The sequence below is a fragment of the Cibotium barometz genome, chromosome 35, assembly GCF_041138505.1.
Source record: "Cibotium barometz isolate CiBa-2024 chromosome 35, ASM4113850v1, whole genome shotgun sequence".
NCBI classification, from domain to species: domain Eukaryota; kingdom Viridiplantae; phylum Streptophyta; class Polypodiopsida; order Cyatheales; family Cibotiaceae; genus Cibotium; species Cibotium barometz.
The window spans coordinates 5162082-5189617 of record NC_141080.1 but is presented as its reverse complement, the minus strand read 5'-3'; the positions used below and the strand labels follow the sequence as shown (position 1 = coordinate 5189617).

Genomic DNA, 27536 nt, shown 5'->3' with positions numbered 1-27536 from the left:
TACAAGGCCAGCGTAGCCTAACCCTAGAGGAAGCGAGCTAGGAAGCGTCGCCCATTGATACACCTGCTTTGCTATCAGTATTAAAGCATTCAGCTCCGGGACAGCGGAGACGATATAATCAGATTAAAATCTGGACAGTGACAGGCACTAGTCCATCTTTTGATACTCTTCTGAATCCTGATGGGGTAAGCCTAACGCCTCAGAGCTAGCTGTGTGTTCCCATGCGAAGCAGCGTCGGCTTGGAATACGTGCATTCGAAACCGAGGTTAGAAGGTCGACACACGTCATATGCTAATTGCAGGGGTTGCCAGCCCCTACCGGACACGTCACCAGATGTGGAGGGTAGTAGGTCCTGTGTGAAACGACGGTGGAGCTTCATCTGGGGCCACTGCACTGACTGCACTCTTATGGTGACAACAAGGCGGCCACATTCGCCAGAGCGACATCCCATTATCCATAGGGACGAGCTCTTAGCCTATGTTCTGTGCTCCCGTACTTTTGCATGCACACCCACATGAATTATAATAATATATTATATACTGTTATTTTCACGTAGCTATATTTTTTACGACTTTGGATAAACTAGTTGAGGAACTGATCCTTTGCTGGTGGTCGGCACTGGGCAGGGGGGACAAGAACCTAACGCGAATCCCGCTAGTTGTGGGTGAGTGGTGGCTGTTGTGAACCCCCTGATTATTGAAATTTGAACAATAAAGGGTTCCTATCTAGTAGATTAGTCGCCTTTAAAAAAAAAAAAGGAAATTCGATCAAGTCGTCTATTAAAAAAAAAGGAATTTTGAACAATAGGGTAAGGGTCTTCTTTTAGTTGTGAGTAGATAGCCCCCGTGTTCAAACAGAAAACCAACAAACCCTTACAATGTCCTGCAAAATTTATGATCTTATTTGTGAATTTTATTTTTAAAGATGATAAAATTTTAAGCATTTTAGTTATATTTGAGTAAAAAAAAGCTTGTAAATATTTAAAAAAAACTTGTAAATTTTAAAATTACAAGTTTTAAAAATTGATAAGAAAAATATTCTCTTGGACACGTTTAGTTTTGATGAATGTTTTTTTGTCTTTGTGTAACACACATTTCCTCGCTGCTTCATTTCCTCGTTGCTTCTAGTTAAACTGACAGATCAAACAACAATAAAGGCAACATTTTTTTAAAATAACACTACATTACCATTTATTTCTTCAGACTAAATTCTAGTTAAAAATCCAACCGGTTGGATGATTAGTTAAGGCACGAAATAATAGTCTATTTTTATCTCTCAGTGAATGCTTTTGTCTTTTATTTTCCCAATGTTTGGGAACATTTATTTGAAGGAAACGTGTACCCATTTCCCAGTGGCTTCTAGCTAAACTCACAAATCAAGCAATAAAGGATTTTTTTTAAAATAGCACTATTTGACCTTTTATTTCTATTTGAACTTACAAATCAAGCAATAAAGGCAAGATTTTTTAAAATAACAGTATTTCACTTTTTATTTCCACCGACTAAAATTTGTGTAATTGGTTCTGCTGGATACCCACATTTTTTTTTTGGGGGGGTTCTCAAATAGAACCGGGAGAAAGATAAGCTAAGGCACCCAATTCCCAACTATATTCCCAAATACTGTAGGTTGTATGTGTGTGAGAGAGGAGAGAGGGGGTCGTTGCAGTGGTGTACTGTATAGGAAGGGCTCAAGGAGTCAGGACCACTTTGAGTATGTGTGTGTATGTCCAATGTCACAGTCACAGTGTGTGTGTTGTGTAGGATCAGAGAGAGGCTATTCAGGACCACTTTTGAGTGTGTGTTGTGAAGGATCACCGTGAGAGGCAGCACTGTTTCTTGCGGACGGTAGTAATGTGTCAGAGACATCTCCTTAGTCGCTTTAACTTGCAAGAACCAACTTTAGTCCAACTTGCAAGAACGAAACCAACTTTAGTCCAGTTTGCTGCATGAGATGTTTTCTGGTCTGATTCCTCCTCTTGCATCTTCTTAACTGCCCAATTCCTCACCTACCAGATTCACACAATATCTTCGTTGCGATTCCTTCTTTCTCCTTTCCTCCCCCTGCCTTCTTGCGATTATTAATTGAGCATCTTTCCTTTGCTTGATTATGTAATCTTTCTCATCGCAAATCCAGCATGATCCCTTATGTCGCCACTTGATCTTTCCCCTTTGTTTTAGCAAAATTTGCCTTCAAATTTTTTATTAGCACCTCCATAGCCAACCTAACATACTACATGGCCCATCTCTCATCTCGTGCCAACAACAATCCACCCCAAAATGGGGAGATTTTGCTCTCCGGATCATTCGCTCATGTGGCCCTTCAAATGGAAGCTCAAAGGAGGCTCATGAGGCCCGGAAGGTCCAGAAGAGTAAAGAAAAAGCAAAAAAAACAACCGCAGAGGGGTCTAGGAGTCGCCCAATTGGAGATAATAAGACTAGAAGAGCAGAGACAGCAAGCACAACAGCTTGCTGCGCGTCATCAACTTCATGGGCATCCTCTATTCTACCCCCATGCCCCCCCTCGCATTATCCCACATGAAAGGGAGACCGGTAATCATGCCCTTGTGCACCCTGATGCAGCCGGATCTGATCTAGCTTGCTTTACGTCCGTCGACGGCAATGGCACGTTGATACCTTCCGGCAGCAGTCACCGCAATATTCCGTCGAGGGCAGGTCCCTTGGAACTGTTTCCGAGATCAGAATTGTTTCCAAGCAGTATAGTAGAGGGTTCGGACGCGAGATCAGCAGAGAGCCATTCAAGCTTGCTTGGGTCAGGTCAGAATAATGAGGGCGAGGGAAGTCTAATTAGCCACCCTCCTGTCCGGTTAGAGAGCGGCTCTCCGGTTATCCTACGGCGCCAAATCCAGGTGAATTACCCTTTCGTACCTTGTTTTTAATCCGATTTGCAATGTCGTTGATTCGCTGCGCTGATCTTGCAGTTGCCTACCCCTTCCCCATCGTCGCTTGAGCCGATGATGGAGCTCTCTTCTTTCCAAAGCGTCTGCCGGACGGACGGCAGCCCCACGAAGAGCCAACAATTGGCTTGCATTAAAAGGCGAGCTTGCGCCATAGTGCCACCGTCTTCCGGCAGCAAGCTGTCGTATATACCCGCTTGGAGAAACCGTCCTGTCAATCCGCCACGGCAGATGCCGCCGGGGCATCGCGAAGTAGACTGTCGGCGCCACGGTAGCAGGTGCGTTAATTTCACTCAACTCATTGGATGGTTGTCTAAATTTGGTGATTTAAGGTGAGCCAATTTTGTTTTAACGCAGGAGCACTCTGGCATTGACGGACGTCTGCGCGCTTACGCTTCGGCCACCGGGAGTTGAAGAGCCGACGCTCAGCCTGGAGCTTGATAATGGCGGCTCGGCGGCTCCACGCCAGGCCGATCAGCGCTGCGGACAGGGCAGAGATGGGGGCCCGCATGATTTTCTCTCCCTTGCTGTTCCCGGAGCCACCTGGTTTTATACCGCGCCGCTTTCTGCGACGCCGTCCACTAGTACCAAGAGCAGCGCCACCGTGCCGCTATCTGCCACGCCGTCGTCTGTTCCCACGAGTACCAAGAGCAGCGCCACCGTGCCCGACACCTCCACGGTAAAAATAATAAATATTATCAAGCAAGTAAATTTATTATCTCGTCATATTTTAACTATTGCATGTAGCTTAAATAATATTTAGGTTGATCAAATTTTTGTGACAGAACCAGTACATCTCCACTCCCATTTCGAGGTGGTGGTCATGTCCGGCCAACAACCTCCTTTTAGACGGCACCCAATCTGAACATGTACTCTCCTTAGATCTCACGCTCAAGCTTTGATCATCCCCTCAAGTATGTAATAATGTATGAAAGTCGACTTTTTGTGTCTCATTTGTCTTGGAATTTTATCAAATGTCCCAAATAGATAGTGGTGAGCTTTTCACCCAAATGGTGAAGGACCTTCGTCTCTTATATCGTCAGGTATTTCTTATTAATTTTGCATAATTTGAACCCATGTTTAACTAAATCTAAGAATTTTGAAACTTTCAATTATAAAATTAGCATGTATTTCTCAAATTTCACTTGAGAAAATACAATAAAGCCTAATCTTTTGTACACTAGTCACAAAGATTAACTAAAAAATTCCTAACCTATAGTTGTGCTACATGCCCTTCATTCTTTGTTTCACAAAAAAAAATGCCAATAGTTTTTTCTTTTAAGCACAAAGAAAAGTCCCAACAAATTTTCTTCTTTAAGCAGGAAGGCTTGCGATAGTGCACAAATAATGTGTGAAATTATTGTCACTTATCAAAATTCTCTCTCGCTTAAGTGATTCAAGTTTTAATTGCTTTGTTGTGTGCCTTGAGACTTACATTAGTGCGCATGTGCATTGATGCAATGCGTAAAGTGTCATTGTGGCAATGTAAACTTAACAAATTTCTATTATACTTATGTAACAAAGTTTTAAGCGCTATGACAAGGTAGTGATCAAACTAGGGCAACTTGTGTTAGTAATACACTACATCAAATTTTTCCTTCATTTCTTCTAAGTTAGGTGTCTCATGTTTTTTTCTTTTTCTTGATGTGGAAAGAAAAATTCCATCGTCAAGTTTGCCTTGATGTGTGGCTTTTTGAATGAAGGTTATGGTGAATTTAATGCCTTCTTCTTCCAAACTCAAGTCTGGCCTTGATATATGGCTTTTTACATGATGTTTGTTGTGTGCTCAATACTAACTTCTTTTCACCTATAGAGAAGTAACATATTTTTGGGAGATTTACTATCTAGCTCACTAAATAGGTTTGTCATCCACTGTACTAGTGTACTGTCAATAACATAAGCAAAACCCAGGCACAACATAATTACAAACTAGTAAAGTTCTTTGAGCAATTATGCTCATTTATGCACAATAGCTACATCATCAGTTTAACACTTGATGCGAATTCATTGAAACAAAAACACTTGATATTCTTAAGAAATTTGAAGGCCCAAGGCTCTTCAAAGGGTCAAAAAACATTACAAAAGATAAAGGTACTTAGGATGGCTTAGGAGAGTGTATCAAACTAGCAAAAGATATGGCTCTAGTCCACATCAGCTTTGGATCCGTTGATGCCACGTCAGCTTTGGATATGTTTTCATATCAGCATTAGACTTGCTAATTCCATGTCAGCTTTGGATCTGTCGATGCCACGTCAGCATTGGACCTGATGTCTCTACGTCAGCATCCGACCTGTTGTCTCCATGTTGGCATCAGACTTGCTGATTAATTCCACATGAGCTTCCAATCAGTTGATTTTGACCTGTTGCTTTTCCATTTGATTTCAACCCATTGCATCTCCATCTAATTTCGTACCTGCCAATTTCGCTACTTGATTCTAGTAAGTTTTCACATTCCTCCATAGACATTTGAAGTACTTTGACTCCCTTGTAGGTACTCCTTGTGTCAAATACACTTCAGTTTATATATTCCTTTGTTGTGCAACATGTCTGGAAACACTAATGGCTTGTTTGGCATGCTGCCCGTTGAGGACAAGTTGGATGAAAAGAACTATCCGATGTGGGTATATATTATGCGGCTATTTCTCGTGGCAAAGAAGCTGTGGGTATATGTATCTGGTGCTGACATCCGGTCTGTTGGACCTGCATCTGATGTTAGCACGTCTAGTGGATCCGCTGTTGGAACCAGTGAATCTGGTTCTAGTGGCAGTGTACACCTTGCACCTATTCCTTCTACACTAGAACATCGCAGATGAGATGCCAAAGATGCACATGCACTTATTGCTCTCTCCTACAAACGGCAAGTTATTCCTTACATCCGATCATGTCCATCCGCTAAGAGTGCATGGAATGTCTTTGCCCCTCTATATCAGATCTGCAAAGAAGTTCGAGTTGCCCATCTCTGGAAAAAGCTTAACTTGGAGCTTCTGACAGAGGGTGAATCTCTGGATGCGTTTTCTGATCCATGTCAAGGATATGAGGGAAAAGTTGATCAATGTTGATGAGGTTATTCAAGACAGTTCTCTTCTCTACTGTTCTCAATGGCTTGCCTGGAGTCATTTGAGGAATTTGCTACCACACTCTATCTCCTAATAAAGAGCAATTTAGAGTTGCATACCTTTGATGAGTTGGTGGCTCTCCTGCTTCAAGAACAGTCTTGTTCCAATAGGAACAATATGCTTACTTTCAATCAGGCATTTATTGTCTCCCATCATGGCAAAGGAAAATCAAGGGCTCCATCGCATGCTAAGCCTAAGGGCAAAGCACTAGTCCAGTCAGATAGCCCTAATCCCAAAGAGGAGATAGCTGAGAAGAAAAAGAGATGTAATTACTGTCGGAAGTGGAAGGAGAGTGAGAAGCAATAGCAACAAAAGGACTTGCTGCCACTGTATGTGACGATGCAGAGGAAGTAAATTTTGCACATGATGGCTATGCACTGACAGTAACATGCCTTGATCTGCTTGTCTTTTGTCTGTCCTTGTCAGATGTCGATTGGTACTTTGATTTTGGTGTCACTAAGCACATTACTTCATGCAAGCAGTTGCTTATTACCTTGAGAGATGTTCCAGTAGGTGGAACAATTTATGTGCTAACAACGCATCTTATGCCATCAAAAGCATTGGTAATGTGGAATTGACTTCATGTTCTGGGGATCCTTATACTCTTGCTGACACCTTGTATGTACCTGGAATCCGTAAGAATGTCATTTCTGTCTTAGCACTTGCTAAAGCTGGCTTGAAGATCTAGTTTTTGATCATTGCTGTTCCATTCACGACAAAAATGATTATGATGTGCTTCTCCTATCTGGTACATTGTGTAATGGCTTGGATAGGCTTGACATGTATGACAAGAGTACTGATCCTCATGCAAATGCCTTGATTGTTTCCATGCTACAAATTCAATGTGACACTGAGCTTTGGCATGCTTGGTTTGTTCACTTGAATTTTCCATCTCTTCTGTGGATACATCATCAAGCTATGGTTCATGAGCTACCGGGTATACAACTCGCCCACAAGCATGCATGCGAGGGATGTATACTAAGAAAGATGCATCGTCAATTCTTTCTAAAAGATGACACTCTCCGTGCTACTTGCCCACTGCAGCTAGTGCACAGTGATCTCTGTGGTCTTATGAGGGTTCCCTCTTTCGACAAAGATCTGTACTTCATGACTGTCATTGATGACTACACATGCTTTTGTTGGGTGTATGGTTTGAAGGTCAACTTGGATGCCTTTTCAACTTTCTGTCAGTTTCTTTCTTTTGTTGAAAACGCTTGCAATCATAAGCTGCTGACATTGTGTACCGACAGCGGAGTGGATATATGTCAAATGAGTTTATTGCTTTCATGCTGTCCCATGGCATTTCTCATCAATGTATTGTTGCTTATACACCACAGCTGAATTGAATGGTGTGGCTGAACGTTAGAATCTAATACTCATGGAAATGGCTAGATGTATGCTCAAAAGCAAGGATCTACCTTCTAGATTTTGGCTTGAAGTGGTCATGTGTATTCTATTGAAATGGAATGAATGTGTATTGCTTATTGTCAAAAATGATTTATATAGAAGTGACCAATTTTCACACTAGTTTGGCCAAAGTTGAAAATGGTTTGGCACTATTACTTTCTTAAGCAAGTATGTACACGAATTCCTTAGACTTTCACTATTTGACATTAAGCTTAAGGCCAGCTACTTTATATATTTCAATGTCATCTTACAAAAGAGAAGTGCCCATTCGAGCAGGTAAGATGGCAAAGTTGTTGAGATGTCAAGATCAACATGAGCTGACACTCATGAGGCGCCTGCATGACCGTTCGGTATTTACATCACTGGCGCGTTTGGTAGCTGGATCGACATGTCTTTTCCAAAGATTCTACAGCTGGACTACACTGACTAGTCCACATCTACCCACTCCTCTTAGCTGGATCGACATGTCTTTTCCAAAGATTCTACAGCTGGACTACACTGACTAGTCCACATCTACCCACTCCTCTTAGCGTGTTCACATTATGGACCGCTTGTATATACTCTATTTTGTGTGTTCGTCACTTTATCTTCTTTTTAGACCTCTTTTGCTGTGTAAAGAAGAAGAAGAATTTTCAACCTCTCACCTTGTGTGTTCTCTTCTAGGGTTCGTGTGAGTGTGTGTGTGCTTGCAAGAGCTCAAGATCTCTTCTCCCCCTGCATCTTTTTTCATGGTAACACTTGAGGTAGGTCAATGTGAAGTACCTTACCATCTTGCATGGACAATGGCACGTCCCCAACATGGGTGATCGGATAAGCAGTGTCATCCCCTGTTTCAACAAAACCTGGTCTTTCAAGACTCTTCATTTTCTTGAACCACTCACCATGACTTGTCATGTGGTTCGAAGCACCTGAATCAACATACCATACATCATTTTTACATGCTGCTACATCATTTCCAGACACAACATTAACCACATGTTGCATAACAAACAACCTCTCATTATCCTCATTATTTCTGTTAGAGGACGCATAGTTATTTTGTTGCACTTTTTCATTTCGCATGTCACTCTGCTTCTTATAGCAATCTGCTTACACATGTCCAGGTTTACCACAGTAAAAACACCCTCATGTATCATTATGCTATCTTTGCCAATTACCACAACCTCTTTGACTCCCCTTGCCTCTAAACTGGCCTCTTCCACCTATGTATTGTTGTGAATCGTGGGATTGTTTTGCTGCTATTGACCACCATAATTATGATTACCTGTTCGGCCACCACCTTGGTCACGTCCACGACCTCTACCTCGTCCTCTACCTGCACTTGTGTAGAAGGCCTGCTGCTCTGAACTGTTTTTGTTTTGTGAGACTATTGATCTTCACCCAAATTCTTCTCTTTAATGATTAGCATTGACACCACCAAATCTGTGAAGTTGGGAATGTTCTTTCAAGTTTGAATAGACGTCTTGAATGCCTTGTATTGTGGTCCACCTTATCATCATCATAAGAACAGAAACACCAATTGATGTAAGGGATTCCACAATGCTCTTGATCTTCAAGGCATAATCATTCACAAACATATTCTTCTTCTCCACAGTATGAAGCTCATTCTTCAACTGAATCTTTTGTGCCTTGGTATTAGTTTCATACCGCTTCACCAAGATGTCCCATGTCTCCTTAAGTTACTTGGCATCTTGTATATGCCCAATCATAGTGTCATGTATACTAATAAAAAGCCAATACATGACTTTCCTTGCTCCTTGATTCCAATCCTTGAACTATTTTACATCTACAGAGTAGCAGTTGGATTAATCTCCGGTATCTCTAGTGCCTCCTCATGTTCAGTTTCAATGTAGTCCCAGTAACCTTTTTTAATGAGGAAATTTATCAATCTAAATCTCCAAGCATGGAAGTTGTTCTTGTCAAGCTTCTTTGCAACAATTTAGTTTATTCTATCATTTGACATCTTTTCTACAATACAAATTTACCAACAACAACACTCTTGTTTGACCTGCACAAACTGCTATATTCTTTGCAACTATACTGCACCCAAACTGTCACAACCAGTGACCTCAATTTGCATACATACACCCAATGGTAACTTTGAGACCTCTTTGCAGTACACACAGTGTTTGCATAACTAATCTCCCTTCCTGCAATTCCAAAAATAGAGTTCTGTAGAGAATCGAAACTTACCCACCCGTAGTGCCCGTGAATGTGTGAACTGAAAAACAGAGGTCCAGACAAGTCCGAAATATGTTTTCAGCCTCAAAAAATTTTGTCCAATGGACAATATAGTTACCCTGTATCTTTTCATGGTATCACTTGGGGGAAGTCCTTCATATGAGCAGGAATGTACTAGATGTTGTGCATTCAGATGTATGGGGTCCTGTGAAGACTGTCTATGGGGGGTGGTTGCAAGTACTACGTAACATTTAGATGACCACATGAGGAAAGTGTGGATGTACTTCATGAAGGAAAAGAGTGAAGTGTTCACTCATTTTCAGAAGTTTAGAGTAATGGCTGAAAAATAGACAGAAAAGCATGTGAAATGTCTAAGGTCAGATGGAGGGGGAGAATACTTCTCCAATGGGTTCTCTGAATTCTTGCGAAAGAATAGCATTCAGAGACAATTTACATGTAGATACACTTTGCAACAAAATGGAGTTGCTGAAGTAAAAAAAGAGGCACATTGTAGAGATAGCAGGAGCATTGATGGCAGAGAAGAATATGCTGCATATAGCTATTGTGCAGAGGCTGTGTCTACATCAGTTTAAATCATGAACATGACTCCTACTGCAACCATACATGATGTAATACTAGAGGAGAAGTTTATTGGCAGTAGGAAACCAAATTTATCTCACTTGAAAGTTTTTGGATGTATTGCATATGTGCATGTGCCTGATGAGTTTTCGTACTAAGTTGGATCCAAAGGAACAAAAATGTGTGTTAATTGGGTATTCCCTTGAGCAAAAGGGATATAGATGCTATAATCCTGCTACACGTGAATTGAGGGTAAGCAGGGATGTATTTGATTTGATGAGTAGCTGGTATGCTGCTAAAAAAGATATTGTTGGGGATGATGTAAGTGGAAATGTGGTTGCACAAAATGCAAGTGAGCAAATCACAGTCATTGAGAGTGGACTAGGAGAGTCCTCATCCAGTGGTTCTATTGATAGACCATGGAGTGGCAGGCTACGTCATAATACTAGTCCTGAAAATGTAGTTGGTACATCACATAAAGGCAAAGAGAAAGTGGTTGAGCCCCTTGGTAAGCCTGAAATTTCTACAGGGCATTCTCTTGTTGATGGAGATTCTAGTGGCTCAGAGATGAGTCTTAATGAGGAGCTTGGGATTCCAGCAACAATGAGGAAACCTAGTGTGAAGAAGGCTATGGAAGCCATGAATGCAAAGTTATGAAGATCTGGAAGAGTCAAAAACCCTGTGCAAAGGTTGACTTATGATGGTTATGTGGCACATCACTGTGCTTATGATGGTTATGTGGCACATCACTGTGCTTATATGGAAAAAGTTGTGTAGGTCGTAGAACCCACATGTTTTGATGAGGCTATTGGAAATGTGTGTTGGGAGAAAGCTATGAATGAGATGGATGCGTTGTATAAAAATGAGACTTTGGATTTGGTGTCATTGCCTGAAGGCAAGAAAGATATTGGCTGTAAGTGGGTGTATAAGGTGAAACAAACAGTGATGGTAGCATAAGTAGGTATAAGGCTAGATTGGTAGCCAAAGGATATACATTAACACATGGGATTGATTATGAGGATACATTTGTCCCAGTTGCAAAGATGACAACTGTGAGAGTTGTTATTGCGGTAGCTATAGAGCTAAAGGCTAGTTTTTACATCAGATGGATGTAAAAAATGTGTTCTTGTACGGTGACTTGCAAGAAGAGGTGTATATGGATCAGCCCACCAGGTTTTGAGAATACAGGGTCACCTGGAGTATGTATGTAAGCTTCATAAGGCTTTGTATGGGCTGAAGCAAGCTCCACGAACACCATATTCGTGAGTTTGGGAATCTCCCAAGTCCCATTTTTGTAATACTAAAAAGGTGGGACTCGGTAAACATGTCTATAAGTTTTTCAAAACCCTATCATGTGACCTATCATTGGAAAGTGCTTGAAAAATGGGATCTATTGAGCTTTATAGCGCACAATTTGGACAAATGGTGTTCAAGTTATGGCAAATCCAAAGTTTTGACCACATGTCCCAAACTTATGAGAAATTCCCATATTTCCCAATATGGTGTTCACGAGCATGGCATGACAAGATTACTGAGTATCTTGTCACTATTGGTTTTCATATGGCAAATGCAAATCACTCTTTGTATGTGCGCAAGAGTGATAAAGGTATTGTGATCATCACCATATATGTAGATGATCTTATTGTTGGGGATGAAAACTTGGATGAGATTGAGCATGTGAAAAGTCTTCTCAAAAAAGGAAGTTTGAGATGAAGCGCTAATTTTTGGGAATTGAGGTCATTCGCACACTTGAGAGTATTTGGCTGTCATAGAGACAATATGCATTGGACATGTTGTCCAAGTATGGGATGGCTGATTGTAAGCCAATCTTGGTGCCATTAGATAAAATGGCAAGCTTAGTGCGAATGCAGGTTGTGTTGGAGGATCCCACTATGTACAAGAAGATTGTGGGAAGTTTGATCTATGTCACGATCAACAACCAGATTTGAGTTACATTGTTGGCTTAGAGAACTAGTTTATGCAGGTTCTGTACAAACCACATCTTGACAGTGTGCGACGCACGCTTCGGTATTTGAGGGTCACAGTTGATTATGCATTGTTTTATGCATCAGATGTACCATTGGAGCTATATGGGTACACAGATGGAGATTGGGCAGGTATCATCTCAGATAGGAGATCTACCAGTGGATTTAGGTTTTCATTGGGGAGTGCTGTTGTGACCTGGAGCAGTAAGAAGTAGCCTATAGTTGCCTTGTCGAGCACAAAGGTAGAGTATAGAGGAGCTGCGGTGGCAGTGTGTGAGGTAGCTTGGTTACGCAAGTTGCTGATTTGGGGTTGCATGTGGAGAGAAAGGTTGTCATATATTGTGATAATCTTAGCAGTATACAGTTGGCCAGGAACCCAGTTTTCCATGTGCGGACAAAACACATTGAGGTACATTACCAATGTATCAGGGAGAGAGTCTTGGTAGGCGACACATCGACTTGGCCTACGTCAGCACACAGGATCAAGTTGCTAACATCTTCACGAAGGCCTTGGGAGCTGAAAAGCTCCGCAAATTTGGAGACATGCTTGGAGTTCATGAACTGGAGTTGAGCTTTTGAGGGGGAGTGTTGAGATATCAAGCTTAACATGAGCTAACACTCACGAGTGCCTCCATGACCGTTTGACATTTACATCACTTGCGGGTTTGGTAGCTGGCACTGACATATCTTCGCCAGAGATTCTACAGCTGGACTACACCAACTAGTCCACATCTACCCACTCCTCTTAGAGTGTTCACATTATGGACCGCTTGTATATACTCTATTATGTGTGTTAGTCACTTTATCTTCTTTATGGACTGCTTGTATATACTCTATTATGTGTGTTAGTCACTTTATCTTCTTTATGGACCGCTTGTATATACTCTATTATGTGTGTTAGTCACTTTATCTTCTTTATAGACCTCTTTTGTTGTGTGAAGAAAAAGAAAAATTTTCAGCTTCTCACCTTGTGTGCTCTCTTCTAGGGTTTGTGTGAGTGTGTGTGTGCTTGCAAGAGCTCAAGCTCTCTTCTCCCTTGTATCTTTTCATCAAAAGTGCCTTAAGGTAGGTCAGGTGGATGGAACTATGTTAACCTACGGATTGGTTTAAGCAAGTATATACATGAAGTCCTTAGCCTTTCACTATTTGACATTAAGCTCAAGGTAGGCCACTTTATATGTTCTAATGCCGTATTACAAAAGATAAGTACCTTTTCGAGCAGGTAAGATGGCAAAGTGCCTTAAGGTAGGTTAGGTGGATGGAACCATGTTAACCTACGGATTGGTTAACTCTCCTTCTTAATGGTGACCGTGTCCTCGCATCACCTAGGTGGTGAAAGTTGTTGCTCAGGTTGAAAGGTGTGGATGGTCTAGGATATGCTGTGAGAAGGTGACATGCGAGGTTAAGTGGTATGGGTTTGGACTAATCCGTAGGGCATGGTGGTCTTGTGAGGCCTCCTTCTATTATGTAAATGGCATGGGACCTTCAAATTCAAGCAGTTGTAGAAACGACCTGAACACCATGTGATTGATGGAATGAGTGCCAGAACCACCATGGAATGTTTTGCATGGGTAGATGGTAGTCCACATCTTCTTGGCATGACATGACAATATGTATTAATGTCATCATGGGATGCTTAGAGATTAGGCTTTGTCTCGTGGGGTGGCGAGTACGTTGGGCCATGGGGCGAGGTTGTGTTAGTATTAAATTGGAGTCAAATGAGAGGTTACATACAATAAGGCTCTTTAGGGGTACCTCCAATATTTCTTGGGGAGGCAGGCATGAATGAGGTTAGGCTATCCATGAAGAAGTTACAACACTTGGTATGGCATGTATGTTGGTAAGCTGCGAGCTACCGAACATGGCTTCTTGAGCCTCTTTGTTAAAAGTTGGGGGAAAGAAGTGAATCATTACAAAGCTTGTATGGCTTCAAGGAGAAATTTTGGATTATTGGACAAGCTGATCATGGCCTACGGCTTTGCATTAATCTTTGGTGCATCTCTTCCTTGCTTGATTTTAGCATGATTGTAAAAAAGTTTTATGCCTTGGAGGGGGATGCAGAGCTGGATTGTTTCCTGGACTTTTGCCGAATTAGGTTGCATTTTTAAAGATCTTCTCCTTGGTTAGGTTCTCTTCTTTTTGCTTCTCTTCTTGGGGGAGGTTTTCATGCTCTCTCTATGTTGCCCACTCTCTTTCTCTCTCTCTCTCTCTAAAATAAAATATAAAAAAATAATTTATATTTTTTTGAGTTTTTGGGTGACATGGCACACAAAGGCCTGCATTGCCGTAGTGTAGGAGTTTGTGTTTATGTGTGTCTGGATATTTTCTCCAAGGGAGGGGTTGTTTCAAAAATTTAGGAGAGGAAATTTAAAGGGTTACGAGAGGTGATTTTCTATGGGGTAGGCGGGGTTTGTGTGCATGTGTGTATGTGCATATGTTACCATGTGTAGAGAGTATGCACGTGCATGCATGGGTGTCTATTGTGCATATAGGTGCATGTGCATATTTTTAATTTTTGGTCATTTTTAGTTTTATTTTGGGTTTCAAATTTTTAATCATTCCTAAATATATATGTATGTACAACTAATAGAAGTGCTATGTTACATATGTATAATGCGGTTTTAAGGTTTCGGCTTACCATATGCCCTCACTAAGTGAGGGTGGAGAGTTGCTTGCTTATCCACAACGAAAGCCTTGACGTCATTTTTGCTGCTGGCTTTGCGGCATGCTTGATTAAGCTTTATCTTTCTAGTTCGAGTTGGAAAGTTGGTGTTAAAAAGTGGTGCACATGGATGTTATAGGGTTGTGGTAATCTTTTTGAGCCTTAGGGTTTCTCGGCGGTGCCATGGAAATGTATGCACAACTCTCGTTGGGATTTGGCACCATGGGTGGTCCTTCTTTGATGAGAACATAAGTGGGTAAGGCTGAAAAGATGCAGGGGAGAAGAGAGCTTGAGGTCTTGCAAGCACACACACACACTCACAAAACCCTAAAAGAGAACACACAAGGTGAGAGGCTGAAAATCTTCTTCTTCTTCACACAACACTCAACACTCCATATACAAAGATAAGAGTACACAAATGAAAAGGTACTCAACCAAATACATACTAGGGTTCTCTATAGTGTGAACCCAACTAAATGAGCTGGCGCTATAACTATACCAGTCTCTAGAATGGCTGTCACACAGCCTGTCATCCTACTCGCCGCATATCACCCATGATCTCACCAACCATGCCAGTGGTGTAAGTGTGGGGTCTATCCCCCAGGTGGGTCATCAGTGTCCACCGCCTCACTAGATGAGCTCGATATCTCAGCACTCCCCCTCGAGCTCAATGTACACCAAGCGAAGCCGTGAATCTGCGGAGCTTCTCTGTACCCAATGCTTTGGTGAAGATATCAGCGACCTGATCCTGTGTGCTGACATAAACAAGGTCAATGTCTCCTGCCAAAACCTTCTCTCTGACAAAATGGTAGTGGACCTCTATATGCTTCGTGCGAGCATGAAAAACTGGGTTCCTGGCCAATTGCATACTGCTAGTGTTGTCACAAAAAATGACAACTTGTCTATCCACTAATAGACCCAAATCTGCAAGTAGCTTTCTCAACCAAGCTACCTCACATGCTGCCACCATAGCAGCACCTCTGTACCCTCGGCCTCTGTACTGGATAGAGCAACCGTAGGTTGCTTCTTGCTACTCCAAGTCACAGCAGCACTCCCCAAAGAAAACATGAAGCCACTAGTAGATCTTCTATCTGAGATACTACCAGCCCAATCGGCATCTGTGTACCCATGCATACATATCTCTGTCTAAGTTTCATAAAATAGTGCGTCTGCATAGGCTTCACTCTGCACATTCACATGTCCAATTCTTTTATGCCAAATGTCTGTGTCTGTAACAATTCTTGAACTATTTGCAAACATCGCAGCACTCACTTCAGGCATGTTTACATTTAATGTAAACATTCTGCCCACTCTGTTGCCTTTTGCAACCAACCTGCACTTATCTTTAAAGTCTTCAACATAACAACCATCAGGGTTAAACCAAACCTGCAAGCCCTGCTCAATCATCTGGCCAACTGAAACCAGATTCTTTGTTGTTATGTTCGGAACATGAAGTACATCTGCAAGGTACTTCACTTTGCCATCCTGCATAGACAATGGCACATCTCCAACATGGGCAATTGGATGAGCAGTGTCATCCCCTATTTCCACAAAACCTGGTCTTTCAAGGTTTTTCATCTCCTTGAACCACTCCCCATGACTTGTCATGTGGTTCGAAGCACCTGAATCAATGCACCATACATCATCTTTATGTGTTGCTTCAACATTTTTCAGACATGGTATTACCGACATGCTGCATAATAAACAACCTTTCATTATCCTCATTGTTTCTGCTCGAGGATGCATAGTTGTTTTACTGCAATTTTCCATTTTGTATGTCAGCCTGCTTCTTATAAGACAATCTGCTTGCACATGTCCAGGCTTACCACAATAAAAGCATCCACGTGTATCATTATATTGTCTTTGCCAATTTCCACGACCTCTTTGACTCCCCCTGCCTCTGAATTGGCCTCTTCCACCTGCGTGTTGCTGTTGTTTTGTGAATTCTGGGGGACGGTTGTTGCTGCTACTGCTGGCCATAATTCTGATTACCTGTTCAGCCACCTCCTTGACTGCATCCATCCACGGCCTCCTCTACCTCATCCTCTTCCTGAACTTGTGTAGAAGGCCTGTTGCTCTGAACTATTTTTGTTTTGTGAAGATTGTTGGTCTTCACCCAAGCTCTTCTCTTCTATAATCAACATTGACACCAAATCTATGAAATTGGGAATGTTTTCCTCTTGAGTCTGAATAGACGTCTTGAACGCCTTGTATTGTGGCTCGAGACCATGTAGACAGACTTCCACCTTATCATCATCATCTACTGAAACGCCAATAGATGCAAGGGATTCCACAATACCCTTTATCTTCAATGCATAGTCATTCACAGACATACTCTTTTTCTCCACAGTATGAAGTTCATTCTTCAACTGTATCTTTCGTGCCTTGGTATTCGTTTCATAGAGTTTTACCAAGGTGTCCCACGTCTCCTTGGGGGACTTGGCATCCTATATGTGCCCAATCATGGTGTCCTGTATACTGATAGATAGCCAATACATAACTTTTCTGGCCCCTTGGTTCCAATCCTTGAACTCTTTCACATCTGCAGTAGTCGGATTGATCTCCGGTATCTCCGGTGCCTCTTCATGCTCACTTTCTATGTAGTCCCAGTAACCCTTTCCCAGCATGAAATTTGTCAACGTGAACCTCTAAGCATGGAATTTGTTCTTATCAAGCTTCTCAGCAACTATCTGGTTTATGCCATCTTGTCAGACACAAATTTACCAGAAACAGCACTCTGGATTGTCCTGCACAAATTGCTGTATTTTTCTGTAGCGGTACTGTACTACACTCAAATGTCACAACCAGTGACCTCAATGTGCATACATACACCCAATGGCAACTATTGACCTCCTTGCAGCACACACAATGTCTGCACAACCAATCTGTCTTCTTGTAGTTCTTAAAACAAAGTTCTGTGTGCAGAGAATCGATGACTTACCCGCAGTGCTCGAAATCGTCTGCTTTCCAAAAGACGCAGGTCCTAACGCACCCGAAATGCATTTTTGGCTCAAAAACTTTTGTTCAATAGGACATTTTAGTTGCCCTATAGCTTTACTCACACGAAGAAAGCTCCTCAATCAGAGATCATTTGCCGGTGCCTCCTGTAGAGCTCCCGACGACAAGGGTATAGTCGCCAACACAAATAGGGAAGAGTAGTTGAAGCTCTTACCCTCGTACTGCTTCCTGTGCTTCTCTTGCTTGCAGCTCAGCCCTTAGCATGAACCAGGCTTTGATATCATGAAAAGATGCAGGGGAGAAGAGAGCTTGAGCTCTTGCAAAAAGCACACACACACTCACAAAACCCTAAAAGAGAACACACAAGGTGAGAGGCTGAAAATCTTCTTCTTCTTCACACAACACTCAACACTCCATATACAAAGATAAGAGTACATATATGAAAAGGTACTCAACCAAATACATACTAGGGTTCTCTATAGTGTGAACCCAACTAAATGAGCTGGCGCTATAAGTATGCCAGTCTCTAGAATGGCTGTCACACAGCCTGTCATCCCACTGGCCACATATCACCCATGATCTCACCAACCATGCCAGTGGTGTAAGTGTGGGGCCTATCCCCCAGGCGGGTCATCAGTGTCCATCGCCTCACTAGATGAGCTCGATATCTCAACAAAGGCAACTACACATGGTCAAGGTACTTCCTCTTACTGCTTTAACGAGTCATAAAAAATGTGTATAAGTCATGCACATTTGCAAAATGTTATCCACATTTGCTTAAGCTTTTGAGAAGCGGCTATTTTTTGAAATGTGTATGCACAAATTACAATCGGCTCTCTAAATGTTTTAGTTTAAGACTCTATTTTGGAAATATAAAAAATTTCACAAGTTTTTCTATACAAAAAATCAAGAAAAACCAAAATTTGATAGTACACGTGTCACTATAGAGAAACTGTTGCACCTGATGGCTCAATGGTGACAAAGCGCTCAGTCGGACCACCTTCCACGTCGTGAGTACCACCTTGATATTACACGTGTGAAGGTGGAAGGTTGTAACCACTAGAGTAGCCATTGCCAAGATCAAGAATTCTAAGCTTAAAAGGATGGCTGGTCACTATTGCAAGGTTAGCAGGATGCATAAGTTTGACGGTTGCAAAGGTTGCATGCTATAGTTAGCTCACAACTAGTAGTTGACAGCCAGTGATGTGAAGCTTAACATAGTCATAGTTCTTAGGACGTCATAGCCTTGTGTTGATCAATTGCTTTTTGTGTGAACCTGTATTAATTTTGGAAGTAACACATTAGCTCACAACTAGTAGTTGACATCCAATAATGTGAAGCTTAACATAGTCATAGTTCTTAGGATGTCAATTGCTTTGTAGTGAACCTATATTAATTCTAGAAGTAACACATTAAACAAAAGAGTAATGTTGCCATTCATTATATCTTTGTGTACTCTCTGTTATGTGTTGAACAAGAGTGTCGTGTCTTTGTTTTAATAAACATGTGCACGTGAAAGAGAGTGAGAGAGTTACGTAGCGGAGTGAGAGCAGAGTGAGAGTGTGTGGAGATCTAAAGCAGAGTAGTGTTTTGAGTGTCCCCATGACTACTCTACATTTGGTGTTTGAATCCAGAAGCTCTTGCAGGTGGCTACACGTCTCCCACGGCATTGCTTGACTGGTCTTGTTTTCTGGGTTTGATGTACTCTTTTCGCTACTGGATATGCCTCTTCTATTTGCTTCTGAAGTGTTGTCTTGTACTCTTCCCAGTCTTCGGGCCTTTCTCTTCTGAGTTGATCTTCATTTTCTAGACAGTGCTGCATCTTTGTTTCTAGTATGTTCAGCTCATTGATTGTGTCCATTTCAAATTTTTTTCTCCTCTTGAGATTTTCCTTGTATTCTTCTGCCTGTGTCCTTGTATTCTTCTGCCTGTGTCCTGGCCCTGTCTCTGTCTTCAAAGGCCTCTCTCAAAATTTCTACATGTTCCTAGGAGGTTGTGGCATCCTGCAATTCTTGCTGTAATTCCTTATTTCTTTCTGCTAGCTTCTTAGCCTCCTTCTCCCGGTGAATTGCCTTCCGGTGACCTTCAGGGCTTGCCACTACAAGAGAATCACTGTTTTTTGACGCTTAGTTTCCACGCCTAGTCGCGTCATCGATATGTGTGTCAAAATAGACATTGAAATATGCATGGAAATACTCGTCTCGAAATATGCGTGGAAGCAGGCGTCGAAATATGTGTCGAAATAACAGTCAATTTTTTTTTTAAAATGAATTATATATAATATTTGCTAGTTCCCATCCTGGGGTGTGTTTTAGCCTTCTCTTTCTACCTCTTTGCTACAAAAGCTTTCATGAAGTTTGTCAGGTAATCATAGAAAATCTCTTACACCATTCTCTGAAAAGTAGCTGGTGCATTTTCAAGCCGAACATCATGACAGTTGCCACGAAGACACCCCATTTAGTGTGATGAAGATTGTTTTCTCCGTGTCTTCTGGCACCATTTTTACCTGGTTGTACCCATTGAATCCATCTAGAAATGAGTGCATTTACTTCCCAACTACCTCATCCAGCAACAAAGAGTCTGTAAACGGAAGTGGAAAGGGGTCTGAGGTAGTTGTGGCATTCAGCCTTGCGGTAGTCCACACATATTCATGTTCTTTTTTAGGCACTACCACAATTGGGGATATCCAAGTAGCTTTCTCTACTAACACAATGAAACCTACTCTTAGTACTCTATCAATTGCTTCTTTGACTTGTTTGGCATAGTTAGGGTTCATTTTGTACCTCTACTGTGTTCTGACTAGTATGGCTCCTTCTCTTAAATTGATGCTATGCTGGAAGAATTTAGGGTCAATGCCCTCCATGTCCTCATACGACTAAGAAAAGACATCTTGGTATTCTTTTAATGAGGACACCAACTCTTGCTCTTGAATTCTTCTTCTAGTTCTAGACTAATCTTCATAGGCTTTTCTTCTTTATCATTTCCCAGATTCACCTCTTGTAGTTTGTCCGAGCTTACTTTTGCGACATTTTCCTTTCGGTTCTCTTTTTTCTTCTGCACCCAATCATAGATCTCTTGCATTTCTTCCTCTTGCTCCAGATTCTAGGTCCATTCAACCTCTTTTGATACTTTCTCTTGCTTGCATGGTTTTGCTTAGTTTTGTTCTTGAGCCTTATGGTTTTACAGAATTTGATTCTTTTTTCTTCATTTCTTTGGCTGCTTCTTCCACTTTTTCAGCTTTTTCTTCTGCATAGTGCCCCATCACTTCATCCACATGTAACATATACAAGGGTAGGGATGTTTGCGGAGTATTCTGTCTTCTTCATCATCATTGAAGCCTTCTGACATATTGAATGTATCCGTATGAACTAGCCTTTGAACAGGTGTTACTGATTCCTTTACATCGGAAAGATCAACATAGACTTTCGCTTCCCCTTTTTGATAGAGATTCTATTTTGGCCTTAGTCGTGCTTTACTTTGCCATGTCTCAGCCAAGGCCTTCAGAATAACACTTCGTAAGATTTGGTGTGGTTTTTAGTGGTTAAGACCACCAAGTTGACCTTGAAGTCTATTTGTTTGATTTTCATTTGGACATTTTTTATAATTCCTTTAGGAAGCACCATTCTATTATCTGCCATTCTTATATTGAATGGAATGGGATTCCATTTAAGACCCAATCCTACTGCAGTTTCCTCAGTAATGACATTTATTCCAAATCCACCATCTAGTACTGCATCATTTATGAGCACGTTGTTCAGTTGGATTGTGACTTTGGCCACTTCATTATCTCTAGATGTTGGGGGTTTCTCATCTTGCATTGTACTGCATTCTGGGGTTTCTTCTTCTTCTAAGTGTTTCGATTCCTTGCTTAGTCCTTCAATGATTTTAGCCTTGAATCTTGGACATAAGTCCAGCACTTGTATCTCACCAGAATCTATCTATCCAGTAGCATTGATACTACATTGGTTTGCAACCAATTAACATCCTTCTTGCTTTCTTCTAAGCAAATTTCATTGTTGTGCTTTGCGCACATCTTGTGCAGATTCTTGCTTGCTTCTGAGAGATCTGCGGAGCGATGACTTTGCATGAGCCATCCTCCATCTACTTTCCTTGCCTTCTTTCTATTTCCTTAGTGGTTTGAATCCTCACCTTATCTTGCTGTTCCCAGTCCACAACTGCCTTCTTGGGGGCTTTGGGTGAGTCCTGATTATCTAGCGGAGTTATTAATACACTAGATTTATTTATGAGATTTTGCTCTTTTTCATCTCTTGCATCAGCTTCTTGACCTGCAGCACAAGTTCTCCGGGGCTCATTTTTACCTTCGTGGTTTTCTTCTTTTTGTCCTTCCTTTTCTTCACTGCCACTGGAGTGTTCTGTGAGGTGTTGCTTGAATACTCCTCCTTAGTTGTGACACTTTTCCTCGGCTTCCTCTTTTGTCTTCTTTCTTGGCTTCCTTTTTTTGCCATTTTGGCCAGCTCCACCAGTTCCTCAAACTCCTCTTCGGTTTTCGCCTACTTTGTGTTGACTGCTACATGGACATTGAGGTAAAGCTCTTGGGAAAACCAATCTGTAACTATTTGCATTGAGGGTGAGTTTGTTCTGCCACTCTTTGCCTGTATATCCATGTCTTCTTGTCAGAGTTCTCTCATTTGATCACAGAGTTGAGTTGTAGACTTTATCTTGCGGAATCTCCCCAGAAAAGTAATGACCTCTTCATAAGTCTGGAAATGGTTGTCTTAGTATCTTGATACCCACTCCGTGGCTCTGTCTTTGAAGGTGTTCATGAAAGCATCTTTGTAGATTTCACTTAGCTTTAGCTTTTCCACATCCCAAGGTCTGGCCACTTTCCAGTATTGCTCAAACCTCCTTACATGCAGATTTGCATCTTCCCCTTTCTCTCCTGAGAACATCGAGAAATTTTTGGTTAATGACATCATGGCTCCCTTGAACCCTTTTCGGGGGTTTTGTTGCTCCACCCTTCTTGGGCTTTCAGCACCTGGACTGTGCATACCTTTTAGCTCTTTCCACTCCTTTTCTTGGTCCTTGAAACCCAACGCTCCCTCTTGCTCGTGTGGGGTTATGGAAGTTTTTGCACTATCATCTTGGTTGGAACAGTGCTGCGAGACACTCCCATCTACAAGCTTCCTAGAGGGTTTCTTGGAAGGCATTACTTTACCCAATTCTTAGGTTCACAATCATGCGGAAGGCATGCTTAACTCCATTTTTGCTAGTTGGGTTGTGTGGTGGAAGATTTTCTGCTCCTGGCCCAAAAAAGCCCCTCCTCCATGCTATGGCTTCTCTGAAGACTTGTTTCAAGGATGTAATTCTATCAAGATCAGCTTGTGCAGAATGAGAACTTTACCTTTCAGAGTTTCCTTTACCTAAAGGTACAGAATGCCACTCAGTTGGAGACTTTTCGCTTTGCTGCAATCTCCCAAAAGATTTCTGGCTTAGTTGCAGTAGAGGTTTCCCTCAGCTGGAAGTTTTTCAATGGAGTTGCGGTAGAGTTCCCTCCAATAGGATGTTTTCCAGCAAAGTTGCAGTAGAGTTGTGTCCCCCAACAGGATCACTAGGTGTTTCTCGTCGATTTCCCTCTCTCAGTAGAATGGCAAGACAATAGCCTGACGTAATAGACCAGTCACGCAACGTTGTGGGAGACGTGTAACCACTCGCCAGAGATTTTAGATTCGAACACGAACTTTAGAGTGGTCATGGGGACACTCAAAACACTTCTCCTCTATAGAGCTCCACACACTCTCACTCTGCTCTCACTCCACTACATAACTCTCTCACTCTCTTTTATGTGCACAACATGTTTATTAAAATAGAGACACAACACTCTTGGTCAACACATAGCAGAGAGTTCACAAAGATATAATGAACGATAACATTTCTCTTTTGTTTAATGCATTACTTCTAGAATCAGTACAAGTTCACTACAAAGCAACTGCTCAACACAAGGCTATCACTTCCTATGAGAACTATGACTATGTTAAGCTTCACATCACTGGCTCTATCAACTACTAGCGACTATGAGCTAACTGCAACATGCAACCTCTCCAACCGTCAAACTCGTGCATCTTGCTAACCTTGCAGTAGTGTGACCAGTCTTCCTTTTAAGATTAGACTTCTTGATCTTAGCAACGGCTACTCTGGTGGTTACAACCCGCCACCTTCACACGTGCAGTATCAAGGTGGTGCTAATGACGTGGAAGGTGGTCCGACTGAGTGCTCTATCCCACTGAGCTGTCGGGCGCAGCAGAAACCTAAAGATAACAACTTCTTAAGTATACAAGAAAACTAATCCTAGTGTTAATGCGTACACAATGAAATCTTCTTACAACCATTGATCTTAATGTATTAACCATAGTAAGTAGAAGTTAAATATGAGAATAACTTAAAAACCTGCAATCTTCTTACACCGATTGATCTTGATGTGTCAACCATAGCAAGTAGAAATTCAATATGAACAAGTTTCACATGTTGCAAAAAAGGCACTCACTTTAAATAATCGTGCTTGTAGCAAAAAGCTTTAAAAAAGGGAAGCAAAAACCACACAAACTATAGTGTGTTGCTGACTAGAAAATGGAGCCTTAAAATGAAGAAGTTTACATGTGTCGAATGTGAAAATGTTTACCTCGTGACAAAATCTTCTAGAGTGAACTAAAAACCATTTCCTAGGTATAATAATTTCTAAGCACAACAAAAGAACAGTAGTCTAGAACTCTACAAAAGGACATGGTATTCTGGCTCAGGCTCCTCCTCTACATCCTTTTTCTCTTCTTGCATTCACTGAGTTTCCAATAGAGGAGTACTTATGACTCTTTATTCTATCTCTCTAACATCAGGCTGTAGTCCACAAGATCCACAATCTCTCCAACATCTTGGTCACCAATGGGAGGTTGGGGCTCTCTTGATGTGTAAAAAAATTGAGGATCAGATCGTAAAATTTTCATCCCAGCCTTTTGGAATTTATTAGGAAACTCTTTTAGGGTAATCACTCTTTACTCAATGAACTTGACTTGCAGTGGCTCACACTCCATTGCAACCACATTTGTGTCTCTTTTTGAGTGCACTCACAGTTGTAATACTTGTGCTTGCAAAGAGGTCCATTATCCACTCTCCCTTGATTGAAAAGAGGTCAATTAAATCCATCATCAAAAGTTGGGGCTTTTGATATGGATTAATGACACCCTCTAACTCACCACTATTGTGCTTAAACTTCTTACAGATGCCAGGTCGTCTCTCAAAAACATTGGTGCAGCTTATTTTTGTGGAAAAGTTATAGATTCCTTTCCCTTGCAAACCTAAAGTAGAGTGAAAATCGATTATGGCAAACTAACAAGCCCATGAAAGTCGATCAAGTTTGCAACCATGAATGCTTGGTTTTTTTTTGCACAACAAAAAACAATGCTTAGATCAAAACAAAAGAAAAATAAATCTTTTAAGTAATGAACAAAACTTACGATTGAGTTGAACTTACCAAACAATGAGCTGGTACACCATAGTCATATCAGAGAAGGCTTTTTGTGCTGTAGTTATTTGGTCGTGAGCATGGAAAAATACTAGTTCCCAAGACTCACAATTCGTAACTCTACCAAAAGTCTCAATTGCTTTGTTGTACACAGAAACTTCATACTTAACAATATCGTTGATGGAGTTAGGATCTCTAAAACCGTTAAGGATCGTCTGTGATGGCCAAAGTGTAAGGTTGTGCTATAATAAAATGGTCCATTTCTTTGACCCCTCCCTCATGTGCACCACTTCACCGGAACTTCATCAACATTGTCAAGAACAAATGTAAACCATTGGAAATATTATATACTTGTGCCTCCTCTTTCCTCTTTCTCTCTTGTCGAGAAGGAGAGAGATGTTGCTTAAAGTCATGGGGAATGCTCTTCAATCTAGCACATGGGTCTCGATTCTAGTAAAAACATAAAGAGATTATTAGAGAACAAGAAGGAAAGGCTTCACTAAACAAACAATAGAGCCACCATGACTACTAAATTCAGATTCTTGAATCCTGAAAAATAAGGTAAATAATTTTAAACCTAGAAACTAGAATAAAAAATGAAGACCAAAAATACAAAATACTTGAAGAAGACATTTCGGATTATGGAATCCAATTTGATAAGATTCACAAGAGAGATTCTAGAATCCAAAGTGCCAAAGGACAAAGTAGAATGATTCGGAACTACTCAACACTTTTGAGAACAAAGATAAAAATCTCTCTAACTGTGATGGATTACTTATTTCTGGATGTATGCACAATTCAACTTTTCATAATCTATTGCATGTGCAAGTATGTTTTTTGGCTAGAAAAAATTGCAACAAGTAAATAAAAAAGCTAAAAACTCGAAATATTTAAAAAGTAAAACATTTAAACAAAAGTACCTTTCAAATTCCACACCGATGTCTTCAACAAGGGAAATACTTCTAGCCTTCACACGTGAGAGAACCCCAAGGATTAAGGATTGTTATCGTATTCATTGCATTGAACTCCAAGGAGTAATCTAGATTTCTTTGAGGATCAATTTTAGTACATCCTTACTTGTACCTGCTTTACCTTTAGAACTTTGAGAGGTTTCATCAACTTTTGGCTTTTAATTTGCCCTCCTCCTAGAGCTTGAAAATATCTCCTTGCAAATCCTAGACTTCACTATCCCAAAACAAGCTGAAAGAAGTTGTCATGGCCCTTTGTGGTGGCCTTTTGATCTGCACCTTGGGCACTTTCATCTTGGTCTCCAAAAGTGCAAGCCAAAAATTCTCATCTGCCTTGTTCCTTACCTTAATGTGTTCGACCCATTCATTGTGAAAGAACCTAAACTTTTTCAAAAAGGTCATTTGTAGTCTAAAATCTGAGTCCAAATTGTGGTCAAGGGCAAGAACCTTGGCTTCTTCATCCGTCAATCTAGCATAGACCTAGCAAGCCAAAAATTCTCATCTGCCTTGTTCCCTGCCTTAATGTGTTGGACCCACTCATTGTGAAAGAACCTAATCTTTTATAAAAAGGTCATTTGTAGTCTAAAATCTAAGTCGTCCAGATTGTGGTCGAGGGCAAGAACCTTGGCTTCTTCAACCATCAATCTAGCATACACCCAATAAAGAGCAGTTTTAAATGTTTCAATGTGTTCATACTCTATGTTTCATTGTGTTCATACTCTATGTTAAGTTCTGTCTTAGCAATCAATGAGTGAGTGCCAGCACAAGAACCCAGCATTTATAAGATTGTGCTCTTGATTTTTTCCATGCTTGCTTATTTGGACACATTTCTCCATCCGTCATCAAAACAAGAAGAGGTAAAACTGTGGCTGAAGGTTTTTCTTTCATTTTTCATTTTAGATTATTCACATGGTTTTCTTTCAAACTGTGGATCTCAAGAGGTCTTCTACCAGTTTTAGGATCAATGGGTGGCTGAAAAATAACACTAATTGGCAAGAGAAAAGGCAAGGGATCTACAACCACAAATCGGATTTTGGAAACCAAATAAAAATGCAAACAAAAAGAAAAACATGTTTTTTTTAATTGAACACACCAAGCCCTAACAACAAATGACACAATCCATGGCCCATGAACATTTGAGTACTCAAAACAAACAAAAAGACATAAACGATGTTTTTTTAAAAAATTAATAAGAAAAAGAAAAGTTTTATGTAGATTTTCGTAAAAAACAAGCAATTAAAGAACAAAATCTCTTGAGTTTTTAAACAAAAAATAACAAGAAAAAGTGAAGC

General features: G+C 41.0%; 1 protein-coding gene across 2 annotated transcripts; it reads left to right on the top strand.

The window, feature by feature from the left end:
- Window positions 1–1638: 1638 nt before the first annotated feature.
- Window positions 1639–4003, top strand: LOC147618089 (uncharacterized). Of its 2 annotated transcripts, none has more exons than XM_086775339.1 (4): window positions 1639–2866; window positions 2939–3192; window positions 3275–3593; window positions 3700–4003. In XM_086775339.1, the coding sequence occupies exons 1-4, from the start codon at window positions 2234–2236 to the stop codon at window positions 3814–3816; spliced, it is 1323 nt and encodes a 440-aa protein (XP_086631465.1). In that variant the 5' UTR covers window positions 1639–2233; the 3' UTR covers window positions 3817–4003. The 2 variants fall into 2 exon arrangements, with proteins under 2 accessions (XP_086631465.1, XP_086631464.1); XM_086775338.1 differs by having other exon boundaries at window positions 1642–2866; window positions 3272–3593.
- Window positions 4004–27536: the final 23533 nt, after the last annotated feature.